At 53.6% G+C, this 19646-nt stretch overlaps 1 protein-coding gene across 5 annotated transcripts in view; it reads right to left on the bottom strand.

Annotated features, from left to right (window-relative positions):
- TOM1L2 (target of myb1 like 2 membrane trafficking protein) overlaps nucleotides 1-19646 on the bottom strand; it is a 152381-nt gene that overhangs the window by 22101 nt on the left and 110634 nt on the right. For 4 of the 5 annotated variants that reach the window (XM_056136909.1, XM_056136908.1, XM_056136907.1 and 1 more), the window contains exons 5-8: nucleotides 17040-17174; nucleotides 15393-15551; nucleotides 12347-12463; nucleotides 2440-2573 (exon numbers count right to left, since the gene is read on the bottom strand). In XM_056136909.1, coding sequence (XP_055992884.1) covers nucleotides 2440-2573; nucleotides 12347-12463; nucleotides 15393-15551; nucleotides 17040-17174 — 545 coding nt within the window. The remainder of the gene's footprint in view (nucleotides 1-2439; nucleotides 2574-12346; nucleotides 12464-15392; nucleotides 15552-17039; nucleotides 17175-19646) is intronic. The other variant, XM_056136910.1, reaches the window with a different exon arrangement.

Genomic DNA, 19646 nt, shown 5'->3' on the forward strand with positions numbered 1-19646 from the left:
GAGGAAGACTGGTCCCAGGTCTGGGCACCAGATCTGCTCCGACCACCCCCTGGCAGGTGCATGCAGCAGCCCCTGCTCTTAGCGCAGTGCTCCTTCATCAGACATATAGGCTGCACATCTACTGCCATGACTGAAGATCAGGTAAAGTGCATCCCCTGACAAACGCAGAGAGATGTGAGACCCCAGCTGCTAGTTGTGTCACATAATTCCTAAGTCATGCTGATCATAGGACCCTGAGCCAACAGAAAGGCTGACCCCTGAGTCTCCAGGTGATGTCGGTGGGCCTCTGATGTTGGTGGGCCCCACAGGTGACTTATGTGAAGCGGGGAGGAGAAAGACGGTCACTTTCTCCCCAACCGCCCCTGCCACCTGGGACCCAGGGTTACTGGGTTCTTGACTCGCCTCGCAGAAAGGAGTTTCAGGAGTAGACGAACAGTGAAATAAATAAATTTTATTTGGAGGATTTTTAAGGTGTGGAGGGGGAGAGAGTGAGAGAGAGTAATGTACTCAAGAGAGAACACGGGCTTCTCCAAGGCTGGAGAGCCCCTACACACATCCTAGCATTAGACACAAAAGCATGAAAGTACACATCTCAAGAGGGGAGAGGCGGGCGACACATGTGCTCAGCCCACATGTGCTCGGCCACGTGGGCGCAAGCAGCACGTGAGCTCAGGCAGCATATGCGCGCCCTTCCTTTGTTCGAGGTGACCTTTATAGGGTTTCTCCAGCCTACCCCCACGTGAAGCTTCTTCCCAGGTAAAAGTCCGTTGTCAGCATGAAGCAGCTTTAGAAGATGGACCACCGACCATTTTCCCCTTAAAGATTTAAGGTGGTGAAATCTCTGGGGGAGGGGGGGATATGATGTAGGCAGGTAGATAGGGAAAGGCCCTTGGCAATGAAACTTGGATTAACAAAGTTTCATGGAAGAATTCTAGGACTGACCCACCTTGCCGATACAGAAAATAAAGACCTGATAAGAACATCTGCAGACCCTGAGGATATAGGTCCCCTCCCCATGAAGTTCCTCAAACCCTTAATCTGATTAAAATGTGATCCAGCCCAAAGAAGACCACCACTCCCATCCTCCCTGGTAACCTCCTTAGCAACAGACTTTTACCTGGGAAGAAGCCCCACGTGGGGGCAGGTTGGAGAAACCCTATAAAGGCCACCTTGAACAAAAGAAGGGCGCGCATATGCTGCCTGAGCTCATGTGCTGCTTGCGCCCACGTGGTCGAGCACACGTGGTACCCGAGCACATGTGTCGCCCGCATCTCCCCTCTTGAGATGTGTACTTTCATGCTTTCGTGTCTAATGCTAGGATGAGTGTAGGGGCTCTCTCCGCCCTTGGAGAAGCCCGTGTTCTCTCTTGAGTACGTTACTCTCTCACTCTCTCCCCCTCCACACCCTAAAAAATCCTCCAAATAAAATCTATTTATTTCACTGCTTGTCTACTCCTGAAATTCCTTCCTGCTAGGCGAGACAAGAACCCAGTAACCCTGGGTCCCGGGTGGCAGGGGCGGTTGGGGAGAAAGTGACCGTCTTTCTCCTCCCCGCTTCACATAAGTCACCCGTGGGGCCCACCGACATCACAGGGAGTGGGCTGGAGGACCCTGCCCACCATCACGCCTCCTGTGGGTCTGATCGCCGAATGAGACATTTGGACTTGGCACCCACCCCCAGAACCCTGCTCCCCCAAAGGCTTTGGGAAAGGAAAAGACTTTGCAAGTTTGCTACCTCAAATCCAAAAAGAATTTGGCTGCAGAAAGACCTGAAATAAATGTGTATGTGTGTGCGTGCACTCATGTGTCTGTGTGAGTGTGTGTGTGTGTGAGTGTGTGTGTGATGCGTGTGTGAGTGTATGTGTGCGTATGTGAGTGTGTGTGTGTATAAGTGTGTGAGTATGTGTGTGTGAGTGTGTGTGAATGTATGAGTAGCAGTGTGCCAGCTCTTCACCCCTGCCTGCTCCTCCGAGTTCTCCAGATTGACATTGGCAAAGGAAGCAGGCATCTTTTTTCCCCCTCTTTTTTGTTAAAGATGGCAAAGAGGAAATCTTTTTTCCTTAGTAGAGTTTTTTCCCCCTTTAATCCTTTTCGAATTCAAAGGATCTTCAAAGGAGCAGGTGCAAAAGCTCCAAGGCTCACAGGCCCCTCAATGCCCCCCTTGCAGGGACAGGGTGGTGATGGGGGCGGGGAGGAAGAGCAGCCTATGGCGGCATACAAAGGGCAGAGCCTAATCTGCACAGCCACTTCCTGCAGCCCTTCCCAGGAGAGCAAGAGGCATTTTCTCCTGTCATCTGGGAACAAATTAGCATCTCTGATGAGTATTTTCCAACTCTAATCTCTCTCTCTCTCCCCCCTTTGTTTATGAAAGAAATCCCTCTGTTATGGCAACAATCTTTTCAAGGGGAGAGGGAAGGAAGAGCCCAGAAGGTGGCCCCACCTCTCATAGCGGAGGAAAACGTTGTTGAGGTCGTCATTGACATGCAGCAGCTCCTCAGTGACCTCCTCGTTAGACACCCGGGAGATGAGCTCCACGATGCGCTGCTGCATGGCCCGGCAGGTCCGGTTCAGCTCCTAGAACAGATGCACTGGGGCAGCCGGCTTGGGCGCTGTGCCGCGCTCCACCTTCTCTGCCAGGATGTACACGGAAAGGAACGCAGGCTTGTCCGCGCGGCGGGCCCTGTGTGCAGGGCGGCAGAGCTCCAGGCCCTCCCTCTCTCCTCCCTGCCACTGTGCAGATGGCCTCTCCCTCCCTAAGACAGACATCCAGGCTCATGTGTGCTGGATGTTTCCCCCTGTACATTTATACAAATTGTTTTAAAAATACAAGAACATGATTTTTGTAACATTTACATTTTGGTTGCCAGGTAACAACTGGCATTCTCAGGGCATACTCCTGGCTCTGTACTCAGGGATCACTTTGGTGGTGGTTGTGGGGGGGTCCAGGGACCCTATATTAGTGTCCAGCTAAAACCAGCATCAGCTGCATGCAAGGCAAGCATCCTACCTACTGGACTCTCTCTCCATCCCCACCCAAACTTGCTTTTTCTCCCCGACCTGACATTTGAGACACCTTTGCCACTGGCCCTCCCAGATTGCCCTTTGTGTATCACGATGTAGATGGCCAATCTTCTGTCACTGGTGTTGAGGTGGTGGCTGTGCTTTTCTGACTTGTGCAAATAGGACAGTGAAGCCCTTTGTACATATAAATGCTTGTGCATTCCTGCCAGCACTTCCACAGGATGCATCCCCAGGTGTGGGATTTCTGGGTGGAAAGGGTGTGGTCCTTTAGAGTATGAGTTGGTGTGCCTGGGTAGACAGCTCTAAGGGCTGAAGCGCTTGTAGGAGCTCCGGGGTCAAAACTGAGCCTCAGCACCACATAGACCTATGAGCATCACCAGGAGGAGCCCCTCAGCACTGAATGGGGAGCAGCTCCTGAGCCCTGCTGGGTGTGACCCCAAAACAGCGCACACTGAAATGGTGATAGTAAAAGAGTGTCCAAAAGGATGGGATCAGTTTGGGGCCAGAATGCAGCTCAGGGGTGGGTGTATGCTGTGACTGGATTTGATTTCTGGTAGTTACCACCCCCCCATCAATCACCAAAAATGATGGTTGTGGTGCATGGACACCCCGGCCACCGCACAAGCGTGTTTCATGTCTGCGTTTGGTGCACTCTGTTGGCAAGCCTGTCACCTGCTGAGGGCTCAGAGGCCCAGCCACAAGGTTCCCTGGCTGGCTAAAGACCTGCAGGAACTGCCAGGCACCACTGGAACACTGTCCACCCTCAGAAGCTACTGGAACACTGTCTACCCTCAGAAGCTACTGGAACACTCTCCACCCTTGGAAGCTTCCCCACCCTCAAATTCAGCCCCTGATGCTAATGTAGGAGGTAGATAGGAGAGGGCCCACCCTCCCATGGCAATGGAATTCTTGGGAATCAATAAAACCAATAAGCCCCAAACTACAAAAAGCCCACCTTGTGAGCTCAGAGGCCTGATAAAACCCTCACCTGGTGCCAACAGACCCAGAGAAGGCTGGGACCCCCTCCCAGAGAAGCTTAGCAGGAACAAAGGCCAAGGAAAGGAATTTCAAAGAAGACCATCGACCATTCCCAACTCGATATCCTTGGCAATCACACTAGCAACAGACTCTTACCTAGCTAGAAGCCCTACATGAGGTAACTTGGGAAAAACCCGATAAAACTCACCTTGAACTAAAGGAAGGTGTGCATATGCTCCCTGAGCCCATGTGCTGCTTGTGCCCCCATGGCTGAGCACATGTGTTGCCCACATCTCCCCTCTTGAGATGTGTAGTGGGGCTCTCTCCATCTCTGGAGAAGCCCGTGTTCTCTTCTGAGTGTGTTACTCACTCTCCCTTTGCTCTCCCTCCTTCCCTTCCTCAAAAAAACCTCCAAACAAAATCTGTTTTTACTTCACTGCTGTTAACGCCTGAAAATCTTTTCTGTGAAATAGGACAAAGACCTGGATACCTGGGTAAGGCTAGGACTGGCTTTCCTTTCCTGCAAAGAGCAGCTCCTCACTCCAGCCTGAGTCCACAGGGAGAAATTGGGTGGGGGATCAACTCCCGCGCTGAGAAAACCAAGCGGACAACAGGTGTGGCTTGATGATCACCTGGTGGAGCTGGGCGGCTCTAACCCTTGCCATGCAGGGGCTCACTGCAGACTTTACCAGTCCTAGCTTTCCCAGCCGGTCCCGGGATGGCAGAGGCAGCTCGGGAGAAAGGGACATCTCTCAGAAGCCACCTGTAGGGGCCCACCGACTTCACTGCTATATGGCTGGGCTTCAGCAGACTTCCCCTGACATAGGAGGGGCTTGATAGAAACTCACAGAGACATGCAGGTGGAACTCCCCAGAAGCCAACCTGTCTGCCACACGGGCCCCAAGACAGGGAAGAGCTGGCAATGCTGTAGGCTGGTCCCGCAGCTGCTTCCCTGACTCCGGGCCTGCCTGAGGGAATGGTCTGAGACACACAGGGCTTCGGACGAGGGAGACCTGGCTGTCGCCACCTGCCTGGACACTGAAAAAAGCAGATGACTTGGTGCAACAGGGGCAGGGAGGAAGCACAGGGAAGAGGATTCTGGTAGAAGCAACCGCTGGAGCCTGAGCAGACATACACACTCTCTGTTTTGCTCTCCATGTTGATTCACCATCTGGTTTCCTTGGCTTGAAGGTTCCCCTCCTACCAGATCATAAATGTGAGGGAGGTGCCATCATTATTTGTGGGGGAATGCCCCCAAGCCCTGGGCTAAGCCACGCACAGGGCATTGGCCCAGTAATCATCTGCCAACTGGCAGCCAATGTGGTCAGACACACAAAGCAGGGATGCAGGCCCACCTAAGCGGCCCCTCCCTACTGCCATCAGGAATGTGCTCATCACATGAGGTCCTTGTGGAGTGGGGGTGGAGTGTCTCTCATCTAGACAGACATGCCTCTTCTCCTCTTTCCCCAGGACTGACACACGGGAGTCACTCCTAAGTGTTTGGGGGAGAATTAACCAATGCAGGCAGGTTGTGCTCTTTGCAGCCACACTCAGTGCACGTTACCCAATGCTCTGCACTCCATCCCCGCTGCCAAGGGGCGATGAGAGTCCCAGGCTGCAGCTGCGAAGCTGAGTCAGACCCCGCCCTTGGGAGCAGCTCAGAGTCTGCAGACCCCAGGCCCAGACGCTGCTTCTGCAGAAGCCTGTGACGTCACTTCCTAGAGCCTGTGAGCCTTCTCCAAGCACTTCAGACTAGCTGGAGAGCACACGACCTCAGGCACTGGCCCCCACTGCCCAGGCACCCCTGAACCTCCGATTGCAATATCCTGTCCCATCTTAGAAATCCCTCCTCATCCTTCAAGGCCCTGGATGCTTCCCCAGCCAACACCTCATGGCCAACACCTCACTTCCCACATAGGGCATGTTAGAATGGACCCACAGGCACAACACATTAACATGTTAAGGGGCCAGCTCTCCCCGCACTGACCCAGCTGCCATCTCCCTATCCACTCAGAATGTTTTCTGGGACCCTGCTATCAGCCTCCTTCCTCAAGCTCTCGCGGCTCTCTGGATGCACCCCTCTCCACCCCCTCCCCAGTGCTGCCACATCATGTTCTCAGTCTTCTACAGTGCATCTGGCTGGGACTTCCTGCCAAGAACTGAAGGCCAGGCCTGGAGCAATAATATATAGGATAGGGAATTTGCCTTGTGTGTGGCCAATCAAAGTTCATTCCTGGCATCCCATATGGTCCCCTGAGCCCGCCAGGAGTGAGCCCTGGGCCAGAGCCAGGAGTAAGCCCTGAGCACTGATGGATGTGGCCCCCAAAGAGAACAAAACAAACAAACAGGGGGAAAAGTGATGTCAAACGAGAAGTGGACCAATCCCTAGAGCAGCATTTCTTAAGCAGGCACTGTGTGGCCCCTGTGGGTCTCAGACTATTTCAAGGGGACCACAGGCAAAAATCATGTAAATTGGGGCCACAGCACATTCCAGTTGGTAGGTTGGGGAGAGCAGGGAACACGACAGAAACAGAATGGGAGAGGGCCACGGTCAGAAACAGGTGAGAAACACTGCCTTGGAGGACTGCGGAGGACCTACCAAACGCCCAGGGCACTGTCAGTGGAGGAGTGGCTGCCCAGCCTCAGGGCCTGAGGAAGCGGGGAAGCACCACTGGACCCCAGTGAGGCGCCCGTACAGCACCCAGGGTGGCCGGGCTGCCTCTGCTTCCCTCCTCTCCAGATACTGCACTTCCGTGGGGATCCACTGGGAGAGGAAAGGATTTGAGCACTTTACGAAGATACTCGGAAAGTTCTCGATCGTTCCTACAGCTCTAGAAGCATCATGACCTTGGGTCAGAGGAAGAATGAGAGCCAAGGGCACAGGATATAGAGAGCCCAAGGAGGGTAGGTCAGAAACATCCCCCTTGGAGCCTTCACCTCCTCTCTCCCCACCGACTGCAGCTGGGGTGCAAGGTGAGGCAGCCTCACACCTCATAGGGAGTCTCCACAGACCAGAAGGTTCTATAGGTAGGCTGGGGCTTCCAAAGCAGGGGTCTCCAGGGCTCTCTGGAGCCTGAAGGAGAAGTTTTACCATCTTTGTGCTGCCCCCGCTTTTTTAAAAGTTTATTTATTTATTCTTTTGCTTTTTGGGTCACACCTGGCCATGCACAGGGGTTACTCCTGGCTCTGCACTCAGGAGTTACTCCTGGCGGTGCTCAGGGGACCATATGGGATGCTGGGAATTGAACCCGGGTCGGCCGTGTGCAAGGCAAACGCCCTACCCGCTGTGCTATCTCTCCAGCCCCTGTGCTGCCCCTTTTGAAGTTGTTGTCTTTTCAGAAATATTAAATAAGGAGCTGGCGAGAGAGAACTCAGAGGGCGGCGAACAAGCTCTGCATCTTGGAGACCCAGGTTCCATCACTGAAACCACATGATCCCCTGAGCTTTGCTGCGGGTGATTCCTGAAGCCCAGAGTGTGGAGTGGCCCCTAAGTACCCTCAGGTGTGACCCTGAACATTGTAAAAATTAAATCGGAAGGCAAAAAGAAGAGGGCAAAAGAAATTGAAAGGGAGAGGAAGAACTGGAGATGAAAGTCTCACCATCACATCCCCCAGCCAGGCCCCTGCGCGGCCTCCCCGGCCCCACACCTGAGCGGCAGCAGGCCCTGCGGCGAGGCCTCCTCCACCCCCGCCTCCAGACAGCGACTCTCCCTGTCTGAGGACACCTCCAGCCGGCAGCTGGCCCAGCTGCTCCTTCCTACTGTGCACCAGCTGGGCTAGGAATTTCCTGATCGCTGAAGATTTCAGAGTTGGCCTCCTTGTTTCTCCGGTTCTCCACAGAGAGAACAGCTGGTGACGGTTCTTTGTGCAAAAGCCCATCATCCATCAGGATATCAGATGAAAATAGCCCCTCTCTCCTAATTAATTCCAATTCCTTCATCTTCTCTTCAAGGGACAATCTCATCCCCACCTTACCAAACAATCTTTTAATCATCTTTATGGGTTTCCTCTGAACCCTCTCCAAGTTCTATGGAATACGGGATGAGGTCCTGAAGATCTACTTTCTACAGCTGCCGAGCGTAGGGGAGGGGGGAGAAATTCTCTTTGTGGGAGAGGAAGGGGAAATCAGGAAACCAAACATGTAGAATAAGCCAACTTTCTCCCGAGAAAGGGTCCTGGCCACCCTCCCTGTTCTTTGCTGAAATGAGATGCAAGAAGCGAGGGGACTCACCGTCTGCTGCTGGAAGAAGCACATGGAGAAAGACTGCTTTGTGATCTGATGGCTGGCCATGTAGGGGGGCCCAGTTTGGGGACATTGCTGGGTCTTTGAAAGTTATTATCAAAAGGAGACAGAGCTCAGGAGGCTAATTTGAGGACAGCGTGGGGGTGCTAAAGGGCAGGATCACGATCTTTAAGGATTCTAAGATGTCGGCTGCATGGCTGTTTCCCGGGATGAGAACTTGAGCTGACCAAGGCAGGCCATCCAGCTCATGCCTGAACTCAGGGGCCCAATGCAGGGTGGGGAAGACACGACTCATGGTGTCAGCAGAGAGCGGGAAACTACCTGTGGAAAACTGCCTGGTCACCTACAGGGAGAGCTGCCACCAGTGTACCACACGGACATCCAATGGCAAGCTGCACATACGACGTGAACCAGGACTTGGTTTTCATTCTGGTGTTGAAGGGGCTAGACTGGGGCAGCACAGGCAGGAAAATAGGAGATTGCCTTTAGCTCGACGTGTGGCAGGCCATGTCGGGCGGGGGGTGGGGGTCTGGGGTGTGTGTGTGGGGAGGGAGGGAATCACAGAAGCTCCAGCTGCGGCGTGAGGGACTTGACTGTGCCAGGCAAAATTAAAGCAAATGGCCACGACTTGAGCTACATTCTTGACCCACGACAGCACTTCAAATAGATGATCCTCCATCCTTCCATGCTGAGACTGAGCACTCCGGATCTTTGGGGGTGTGGGGGTGGGGTGGGCAGGGGACTTGCTGAGCATCACCCAGTTTGTCAGCTGTCAGCTTGAAATTGACACAGAGGCTCCTAAACTCTTGCTCTTTCTGCCTGGCTCTCTTGCTTCCCAAAGTCTGTTTGCACAGTGAGCTTGGGAGCGGAAGTGCTTTCATGGGCTGACAGACTGTCTGTCACCGAAGGTGTTAAGGAAAATGAGGCAGGCTCCAGGCCAGCTGCTGGAGAGGGCATCTGAGTCCAGACATGGGCTGGCCGTGCAGCAAAGGTCTTACTTCCCCCGGAGGGAGGGAGTGGGGTTGGAGTTGGCGTGTGGAGTTGGAGGTGCTTTTCCCTCCAGCATCTTGCTCCTTGCTTCAGCTAAGCTGATGGGGGTGGGGTGGTCTCAGCCTCCCCTCCCCCACCCGTGAGTTCTCGGGCAAATGGCTTCCTGGCTGCTCTCTGGGGAGACAGGGAGCTACATATGAAAGTGCTTTGCCAGGTGCAGGAAGCAATCCGGACCATAATTATGGGTGGCCACACTGGTGCTCTGGGCAGACATCTCCAATTTCCTCTCTTTCCATTTCCTCCACCTTCTACCCAGAAATGGAGCCTCCAGATGGAAGCAGCTTCTGTGGGTGTGAACACTTGGGTGAGTGACAAATGTGCTTATTTCCATGGCCTTGGCCAGCACTGTGGGCAGAGGACACACGCTTCTACCCTGAGCAGCTGGCTACCCTCCAGCTTAGCAGAGGGTCCTGGGTACATTCTGGCCGCTTCACTTTCCAAGCTGACTGGCATTTTCCTCTGTGGAAGGATCACCATTTGGTCAGCCCCAACCCTCGGGAGACCTCGCCTGGCAGGCCTCCAACATCAGGAGAAGAGGAGGAGGGACAGTGTCAGGGATGACGGAGGAGGGGCCTGCAGCCGTCAGCACTGGCCTGCTCTCAGAGGGCAGCCTGACTCCCTGCAGTCGGCGCTGAGAGAGCAGCCTCCCGCCGACACCCGGAGCCGCTCTTTCTGGGCTTGATTGATAAGATAGCAGTGAGGGTTGGGAGGCTTGGAACAAAACAGAGGGAAGGAAAACGTCATGGGAAGCAAACCTATTTTTGAAAACCGAGCTGACGCCAGGAGATTAGGCTCTGTTTGTCTTGGATGATGGGCTTGTTTAAAACACACAGGCACGCACTGGGACAGGTGTGCACGTGCACACATATGCACTTCTGCACGCTGAGGGTATTCTCGCTGCCTGACAGCATGCTGGCTTCGTTCAGCCCCCTCACCCCTCACCCCCGTCCCCCGTCCCCCACCAGCTCAGTCCTGTCCACTGCCACCCCCTGCCAGCAGGAATTCTGAGGCTGACACAGCACAAAGCCACTGGGAGGCCAACTCAGCTTCTGGGGAAATCTCAGACACTGTGCTTTGGGGGGCTGCAAGGAAAAACCCCCACAAGTGTGGAAGGGAGGCCATGACATCCCCTGAAGAGAGGCAGCTGGGCCTGTGAAATTGAGGCGGGCCCATTCTACTGTAGACGTCAGGGTGGGCGGCCGGAAGCCAGGAGAGCCCACTCAGGGTTCTGCATGAGCTGTCTCAAGGCAGTGCTCTCGGCTTGGAAGCGCTGGAGTACATGCTCTTTTGGGCCACACCTGATGATGCTCAGGGCTTACTCCTGCTCTGTACTCAGAAATCACTCCCAGCAGTGCTCAGGGGACCGTATGCGATGCCAGGGATCCAACCCAGGTCAGCCAGTGCAAAGCAGGCGCCCTACTTGCTGTACTCTCACTCTCGCCCTTGGAGTATGTGTTTTTTTGGCATGTGGGAGGCCCCAGGCTCAACACCCAGCACTGCCTGGTCCTCCAAGCACTGCCAGGAGTAGACCCTCAATACGACCAGCTACAGCACACAGATGTTTTGAAAAAGAAGTGTTAGTCAGGGCTGAGCCTTCGTGGGCAGCGAATCTGTGCCCAGCACAGGGTGGAGGTGAGGCACTGACTGATGGCTCCAAGTGCCAGACAAAAATAGCAGCAGCGGCGTGTCTGATGCGCTCACACCGGCTCGCCAAGCCCGCCTGGCTGCTGCTCTGTTTATTCAAGCATCTCGCCTCCTGCTGAAAGACCTGGCAGCTGAGTTTCCAGCATCCTTCCTCCACCCCTCCAGAAGGTCACAGCCTTGAAGGAAGGGAACGGTCATTTCCACAGATGCCACCTGTGAGAGGGCTTGCTCTGGAGACAAGCTGAGGCAGGACCGCCAACAGTCTGGGAACGGTCCTCCAGAGGGAGTCCCTCCTTCTCCCGAACCCTCCCCGTCACAGCCATGCTTCTAGCTTTGAGAGGCGGAGGGAGCTTCAAGGACCCAGAGGGAGCTCACAGGGCTAGGACACGTGCTCTACATGTAGGAGTCTCAGGTTCGACTCCCCTGAACTGCATCCTCCCCCCAGCATCACCGGGAGTGACCCCCAAGCACTAAGCTGCTCCCAGGCTTGAGCAAAGCTGGGTGTGGTGCAACATACAAACACAAAAGAAAGAAAAGGAACCTCTGGTTTTTGTCTCAGCCTTAGGGATGTCTGGGGAGGGCAGGGAGGGAAGCGTGGTCAGCTGTGCCTAGAAGGGCTCCTAACCCACAGGAAAGGCAGAGAGGTGCTACCACAAATCATTGTTATTTTATTTTATTTTTTTTTTTCTTTTTGAGTCACAATGATGATGCTCAGAAGTTACTCCTGGCTCTGCACTCAGGAATTACTCCTGGTGGTGCTCAGGGAACCATATAGGATTAAACCCTGAGATCAAACCCTGGTCGGCTGCATGCAAGACAAACACCCTACCCGCTGTATTATCACTCCGATCCCATTTTTTTTTTTTAATTTGGGCATTTTGGGTCACACCTGACAGGGCTCAGTGCTTACACCTGACTATGCTCAGGGATCACTCCTGGTGGTGCTAAGGTGCGGTACTAGGGACAGAACTCTGGTTAGCCACATATAAGGCAAGTCCCTTAACCCCTTCCCTATCTCTCTGGCATCCTGCTAGAACTATTTTTCACATAATATTGAGAGCAAAGTTACACATAAAATCATACACATAATATAATCTCAATTACATTTAAAAGAAGCATAGGAAAAAGTCTAAAGGAACACATTCAAATACTGACAGTGGCTATTTGTGGATGCTGGGATCAGGAGAATTATCATTTTCATTTTTATTCTTTCAATGGGCATGTATTCTGCAACTGGCATTCTACAATCATGAAGAAAAGTTATCCAGGCCAACCTGGGAGCCTGGATAATGACCTCCGCGTGCTCTGGGGAAGCGGGAGGCTGAGGGGGCCTGACACGCCCTTTCAACAAGCAGCGCTCCCAGTCCCCTCCTACCTCTCTGCTGGAGACGGTTCTACAATCCGGGCCTCACCTGCAGCAATTCCAGGTCGGACGAGTCCTCCTGCCCAGGAACCATTTCTGTTAACATCTCAGACATGACTTTTGTGTTTCCTCGAACAACGTCCAGTTCACTTCGCAGCCGAGCAATCTGTGGGGGCCGGGGAAGGAGCAGGGAGGTCAGCCAACCAATCTCTGGCCAAGGGTCCCAATCCTCGTGACCTTTAGGTGTGGGACAGAAGCACGTTCCCCAGTGTGTGAGGGTGATTGCAGCTCTGAGAGGAACCGGGGGGTGGGGGGGTGGGGGGAAGGGGGGGAGGCCCTCCCAGAAGGCCCTGCCTGTCAACTCTGCCTGGGACACTGAGGCAGTTCAGGTGCAATTGGTTTTAGCCCTGGCCCTAGTGGGGAACTGCCGTCCCAGGCCTGCTTCTGCTCTTTCAAGGGGCAGCAACACTAGACCCCACTGTTCCCTTCAGAGCCAGCTCCTCATTGTGAAAAGCACTGGCTTAGGAGTTTATAATCCATACCCATAGTCCCCCACCCACTACCTGCCAAAGTATAACATGACCCTTGAACACTCCACAAACGCCCTCCCACCCACCAGAACTCCCCAGGGCCTGCGCTGGGCCCAGACGTGGCCTCTCCCACGTGCTGGCCACTGTGTACAGCCTGGGCTTGGCTCCTTTACTCTCCACGCCCCTTTAAGGCATCTTGTGCCCGCAGGCCCTTAACTTACCTACTGAGTGGCACTACAAAGGAATCTCATTGAAACTGCTCCCCCTTCACCCCACCAAACACACAAAAGGATGACTCAGTGATGGCGGAATCCCTGCTAGACAGGCCAAATACGGCAGACACGGCGGGGAGAGGAAGATGCCCAAGAGCATGGCCTCGTGGCAGAGCAGCTCCGTCCTATACCAAAGGGGTAATAATGCCACCTCCCAGAGTGCTGTGAGTAACTCATGAACAAGTCTTTCTGGCTGACAAACACAGAGCTCATTACGGAGCTGGTCCCCTGCAGGCTAGAATATCCCAAAGGGCTCTCTTGGGCAACTGCTCCTAAGTGCATTCCGACAGAGTTCCCTGTGATACCTTCTCGGTTTCCCCTGCTTCCCTGAACCCAGCCTTCCTGCCTCCCCTGCGGGCCCCTGTCTGGATGCATCCTGGGCACCAGGCCTGAGACAGGAGGTTTCGTAAGTGCTTACTGGGGAGATAGATGACCAATGGCCAACCAAGGCAGCAGGCCAGGCCTGAGAGGCCTCTGCCTCTTCCTGGTGGATGCTTGTGCCCCATCTGAGCTGAGTTTTCTGGCCAGGGGAGCCCCAGGCAGGATAATTCGAGACCAAGAGTATCCTTGGGGCAAGGCTGAGAGCCTGCTAATCTTGGTTTCTACATTGCTCCTACTCCCGCCACCAGGAGCAAGACTTGTACCTCTCCAGAACCCCTTTGATCATGGCTGCTGGATGGTGTCCTGATCATCTCCTATGGCACCGGCCACCCAGCTTCCATCCCGTCCGCCTCCCTCTCCACTGCAGGGAGCATCACTCTCTGGCCACGGGGACCTTCTTCCCAGCTCCTCACTGGAAGTTAATACCCATCATTGTGGGTGAGAAGTGAAGGCAGAGACCTGAGGGGCAGTACAAGGCAAGTACCAGACTTGCCTCCCATGTGGCGAACCTGGCCTGGATCCCCGGCATCCCATATGGTCCCTTGAACCCACTAGAGTGATTCCTGGGCATAGAGCCAGGAAAAAGCCCTGAGCATTTTTGGGTGTGGCCCCCAAACACTCCTCCCACAAACAAAACAAGAAACAAAAAAGAAGGGAAGGCAATATCCAGTGAACTGAGGCAGAAAGCTCTGTGAATCTCACACTTCAGCAACGGGCTTCAGCCTCTTCCCTTAGCAGCATCCCTGGCACTGGGGGATTATCCTGGGTTCTCTCCAGCTGTCACCAAGCTCTAACTGCCCTGTGTGAGAGGAAGGATCGCTGTCCCATCCAGTGATGGGAGACTCAGAGCCGGAACCCAGAGACAGGCCATGTGGACCCCATCAGCCCATCCTGGGGCAGGCAAAGAACAGAAATGTGCCGGGTCTGCCACAGCAGCCTGATTCACAGAACCACTCATAGACCATTGTTTAAATAGAGTTTCGGAATGGTGAGAATAATGACATTGTTTCTGTTTGTTTTGGGGCTTGGGGCCAATTTTATTGGTGCTTAGTGCTTACTCTGTGCTCAGAGATCACTCCTGGCAGTGCCAGGGCACCGTATCTGATGCTGGAGATTGAATAAGGGTTGGCCACACTCAAGGTAAGCACCTTAACCTCAGTACTCTCTCTGGCCCAATAATGACTTTGCTATCAAGACAGATACTGAGTTTTACTATTTACTTATTGGTTTGGAGGCCATAACTGGCAGTGCTCGGGCTTACTCTTGGCTCTGAGCTCAGGAATCCCTCCTGGCAGGCTTGGGAACCATATGAAGTGCTAGGGATCGAACCTGAGTCACTCACATGCATGGCAAGTGCCTTGCCCACTGTACTGCCTCTCTAGCCCCAGATACAGTTTTAAAATATAAAAATTGGATAGATATTTTTCCCTGAAGACTCTCTTTTTATTTTGACCTTTTTTGTTTATTTTGGCCATATCCGAGGCTACTCCTGGCTCAATGCTTGCTCCCACTGGTGCTCAGGGGAATGTGCAGTATCAGGGACTGGGCCAAAATCTCCTGTATGTAAAGCACACATTCCATCTGACTGGATGTGGACCAGGGAAAGAGCTCAAAGGGCTAGAACACAGGCTTTGCATATGGAAAGTCTGGGTTCAATCCCGGGCATCACTCCATCCCCAAGCACCACTAGGTGTGGCTTCAAGCCTGCCACAGCGTCCGTTCCTAAACCGCCTGGGCTCACAGCGTGCTTGGGCCCTGCTCCCCATGCAGCATGGCTACACTGCTCTGCTGTCTTTTTCTGTCCTCACTGCACTGTGAGCCCTCGGCTGAGGAGTCGGGGACTAGCCCAGAGCTAGAGTCCCCTGGAAGAGGAAGGAGGACAGCTGGCTGTGACCCGGAAGTATGCAAGTACCTGTTCTGAATTGGCTGTGATGGGCCCAGTGACACTCAGGGCTGGGGCCTGCAGAGTAGAGTAGGGAGCGGGAGAAGGTGAGGAATAGGAGCCGGTGCTTGTCCTCTGCTGCGACTGGGACCTGGGCATGGTCGTGGCGGGATCCACTTCAGGCACGCTCTAGCATGGCAACGACAAAGTCTCGGTTCATTTGGGCTCCTGGTGAGGCGGGGCCTAGCATCTACCCACCCAGGCAGCACCTCCTACCATGGCAGCCTACAGAGAGGCAAGGGGGTGGCTTGTGGCCTGCCTGTCCCTCCCAGACAACCAGAGTGACCTGGAAAGGCAGCCTGTAAGACTGGCTGTGGTTCCCATTATCAGCATCGCCTCGGATCCTAAAGGAGGGCGCTGCTCTTAAATTTGGTTAATCACAATTCTTTCCTTGGTATCAAAAGACTATATTCTGGGCTTTACGAGTAGACTAATATCAATAATAATTACATAATATACGGCGGACCCTTCTTTGCAATGATAGGAATAACACCACTGTTCTGTAACTCTAGAAGAACGAAACAGGTTATGTTTATTCCACAAAGCAGAGTAAGTGATTGGAAGGGACGGTAATAAAAAGAATGCTTTGGGAAGTCCAATTCCTGTGCTTTCCCTCTGGGTATCTCAGATCCCCTCTTGAATGCTAACTGTTCACACAGAAACCTGCACAGGTGCACCCGCAGGAAGTGTGCTGGGATGAGGGGCCTCTCCAAGTCCCTGATGGCTTCCCAGCCCTCTCCTGGGGAAGGGGCTAATTCCCACACTGTAGAGACTCATTTCTGGGTGAGGGGATGAAAGAGATGGCCTCCGACTTGTAATGCACAGAGCTGTCTTGCTGTAAAATGCAATGAGGTTCTGCCTGGCTTTGATACCCAAGGCGGACAAAATTCAAGGGGGTCTGCATGGAGGCCGATTCCTCCAGCCCAAAGTCCACTTTTCATTCGTTTGACTTGCACAGATGAAAAAAGTGACAGTTGGGGCTGGAATGATAGTACAGTGGGTACAATTGCCCTGCACGCGACCAGCTAGAGTTCAATCCCCAGCATCCCATATGGTCCTCCAAGCACTGCCAGGAGCAATTCCTGAGTGCAGAGCTAGGAATAACCCCTGTGCATCGCTGGGTGTGATTCAAAAAAAAAAAAAGAAAGAAAGAAAGAAAAAGAAAAAAAGAAAAAAGTGACAGTCACTTCTTGCCCCAGAATAGATGATGTCACCAGCCCTCTCTGCCACCTAGCCAACGCTGAGGTACTTGCTAGTGCCTCAAAGGTGGCAGCATTCCCTTCCCCCTCCAGAATCCCTGGGTGTTAATGACCCTTCTCTCATGGCCCCACCCACACAGCCATTTCCCTGAAAACACTGAAATCGATCCCAGATCACTCTGCTGTTCCCCAGTCAGTATGAAAAGGTGGGGGTGGGGGGACGCTGCTGCCACTTAATCACCAGTCAACCAGCTGTCTGCCTCCTGCATCCCCCTTGTTATTAACAAGAAATGCCCCAGAGCTTGAAGAAAGCCTGATGACAAGCTGAATAATTTACGCGGAGTAGCAGAAGGGTGGTGGAGGTGGCTTGCCCGTTCTGCAATAGGTCTTTTCTAGAAAATGCCAGCTGGACGCTCACCCGCTGCGGTGTGTGGATGGGAGACAGAGCATCCAGGTCGGCCATGGGAAACTCGACCCCTTTCCTCTTCAGTTCCTCATATATATGGACAACGCCAGTGAGGTCAGGGCTGCTCCGGAAGGCGTCGGCCCATGCCTGCGGGGATAAAGGGGGCTGGTTAGGAAGCATTTCAGGATGGGTGCCTGGAGTGCTGAGGTGGCCAGGCCTCTGGCAGGGGGCAGGCTCTGCTCCACTGGCATGTAAACTGGCTGCCCACCCGGTCCTCCCTGCTTCCTGCCATGCCGCCACCATGCAGCTGGCCAAATCTTGGTTTTCAACGGTGCGTGAGCGTGAACAGAAACAGAAAACTGGATCTGGCATGGTGTATTTCCTTGGAGAAGAGACAGAGAAATAACGCCTAAGCAGTGTGATGCATCCGAAAATGCAGGCATTTCCCTAATGGCAAGGAAATCAATCCCCCGATGGGTGTGAAGGGCCGCCTCACTGTGCTGGCTGTCAGGCTGGGCTTCAGGCACTCAGCACAGAGCTCGCATGGCTCTCAACAGTGCAGGCACGAACCGTAGGCAAACAGAGCAGAAGGGAAGGAAAAATGGGCGGGTGACAGGGACTGCAGGCTAACGCGGGTGTCTTCAGCGGATCAGAGAATACTAAAGCTGAGAATGCCCTGCACAGCCGGTCATCTATGGCTGGGGGGGGGGGGGGGGGGGAGTTGGGAGTGCCCTGTTACCGCTCACATCAAAAAAGCCACTGGACAGCAAAACCACCGGATTCCCTAGAATGAAAACGTGACACAGAGAGGAAACAACAATTGTTTCCCTAGCCTGTCATTCATCACTGACTCACGGAGCTCTTCAAAGAGTTTTTAAAAATACTCTGCTGTTTAGGGGCTATAGAATGTAAATATATTTATAAATCTAAGAATTATATTCAAAGGACTTCCTAGAAACAAGGTCTGGCTACTCAAAGCCACCCCATCCTCATACGTACCCAGGCGAGGAGGCACAGTATCTGGTGCCTGCAGCTCCATTGCCAATTCTGTTGTTGTCACGAGTTTAACTGCCTCCCAGGCTTCAGCAGTGCGTTCCAGCCAATCCTGACGCAGTCACAGAAATTCTATCTCTCACCAACAGACCCACTTGAAGTTAAAAAGGTCAGTTTCCAAAAAGCCTTGCTCATTACAACTGATGCATCTCACTTACTACAAACACTACTGTCTGCCTAGCTTTCCCTGGTCCACCTACTAGATTTGCATATGTGGGGATTTGAGGCCCGAGGCGGGGAACAGCCCCTTTTGGCCAACATTTCCCTTTGGAGTCTGTGTGGAGCAGAAGGTGGCTGTAGTGGCCTGTGGGGAACATGCCAGCTGAGAGCAGCTCAGCAAGGCCCATCCCCTCCCCCGCCCCAGGCCCCTGAGCCCTGTCCAGCAGCTGCCTTGGCAGTCACCACAGTCCTGTGACTCCTGCTTCAAAATGCTCTAGCATTCACACGAGGGCCCAAACTTTAGGGTCTGAGCCAATGTCACAGGCAGCATGGGGAGTGGAGAACGGATGGTTCTTTCTGGTACCACTTCCTGCCAGCATTTCTGTGGAGGACAAACAGCCCAGCTAAATCTGAGATGCAGAGAATGAGGATTAAAGAGCTATCACTGTTCTCCAGTTGGTGGGCGCATCTTTGGGCATCTTCCCAAACAGTAAGTCAACACCATGACCCCAACATCTACAACAGCGGGGGAAGTGGGTGGGGGAAACACATCCTAAATTGGGACAGTCAGATTCTTCGTTTGGCTTGTTTTGGGGCCAGCCTCGGCTGTGCTCAGGACTTACTCCTGGCACTGTGCTCAGGGCTTATTCCTGGTTGTGAGTTCAGGGATCACTCCTCATGGGGCTTAGGGCACCATAGTAGTGCCAGGGATAGAACCTGAGTCGCCTGCACAAAAGATAAGCTTCTTCTCTGACATACTGTCTCTCTAGTCCCAGGACTAATTGAGCTCTTCCCCCAGGACATCCCCACACCTCTCTGGGCAGGTGGAACTGTCCTCTATCAGTACAGGTCCTGGGAGGCAGCGATGGAGAGACGTGGCCTGTGTGCCCAGATAGCTACAGTGGGTGGTTGTGTGAAGAGGTGCAGACACTGGGAAAAGAATCTGTTTTGTTTTGTTTTTTGCTTTTTGGGTCACACCCGGCAGCGCACAGGGGTCACTCCTGGCTCTGCACTCAGGAATTATCCCTGGCGGTGCTCAGGGGACCATATGGGATGCTGGGAATCGAACCCGGGCCGGCCGCATGCAAGGCAAACGCCCTACCCATTGTGCTATCACTCCAGTCCCAGGGAAAAGAATCTGGAGAGCTTGCCTCGTCCCTTCTGTCCTTTCCCAGGTCCAGCGATTCCCCTAGAGTTCTGGGAGTTGCACCTTGTCACAACAGGCTCTCCTCTGTCCAGACAAGCTGGAATGGGCATCTGTTACTTGCAATCAGGCAGTGTTGGCTAATCTCCCTTCCTGCCTGACACTATTTCAACCCCGGCACAGGAGCCCCATGGTTTGGGTGAGGCAGCTGCTAACAGAGCAGATGCCCACAGCAGCATTCTCTACTGAGCACGACTCTTACG

This window comes from Sorex fumeus, unplaced genomic scaffold (genome assembly GCF_029834395.1).
Source record: "Sorex fumeus unplaced genomic scaffold, SorFum_2.1 ptg000122l, whole genome shotgun sequence".
Lineage (NCBI taxonomy): Eukaryota > Metazoa > Chordata > Mammalia > Eulipotyphla > Soricidae > Sorex > Sorex fumeus.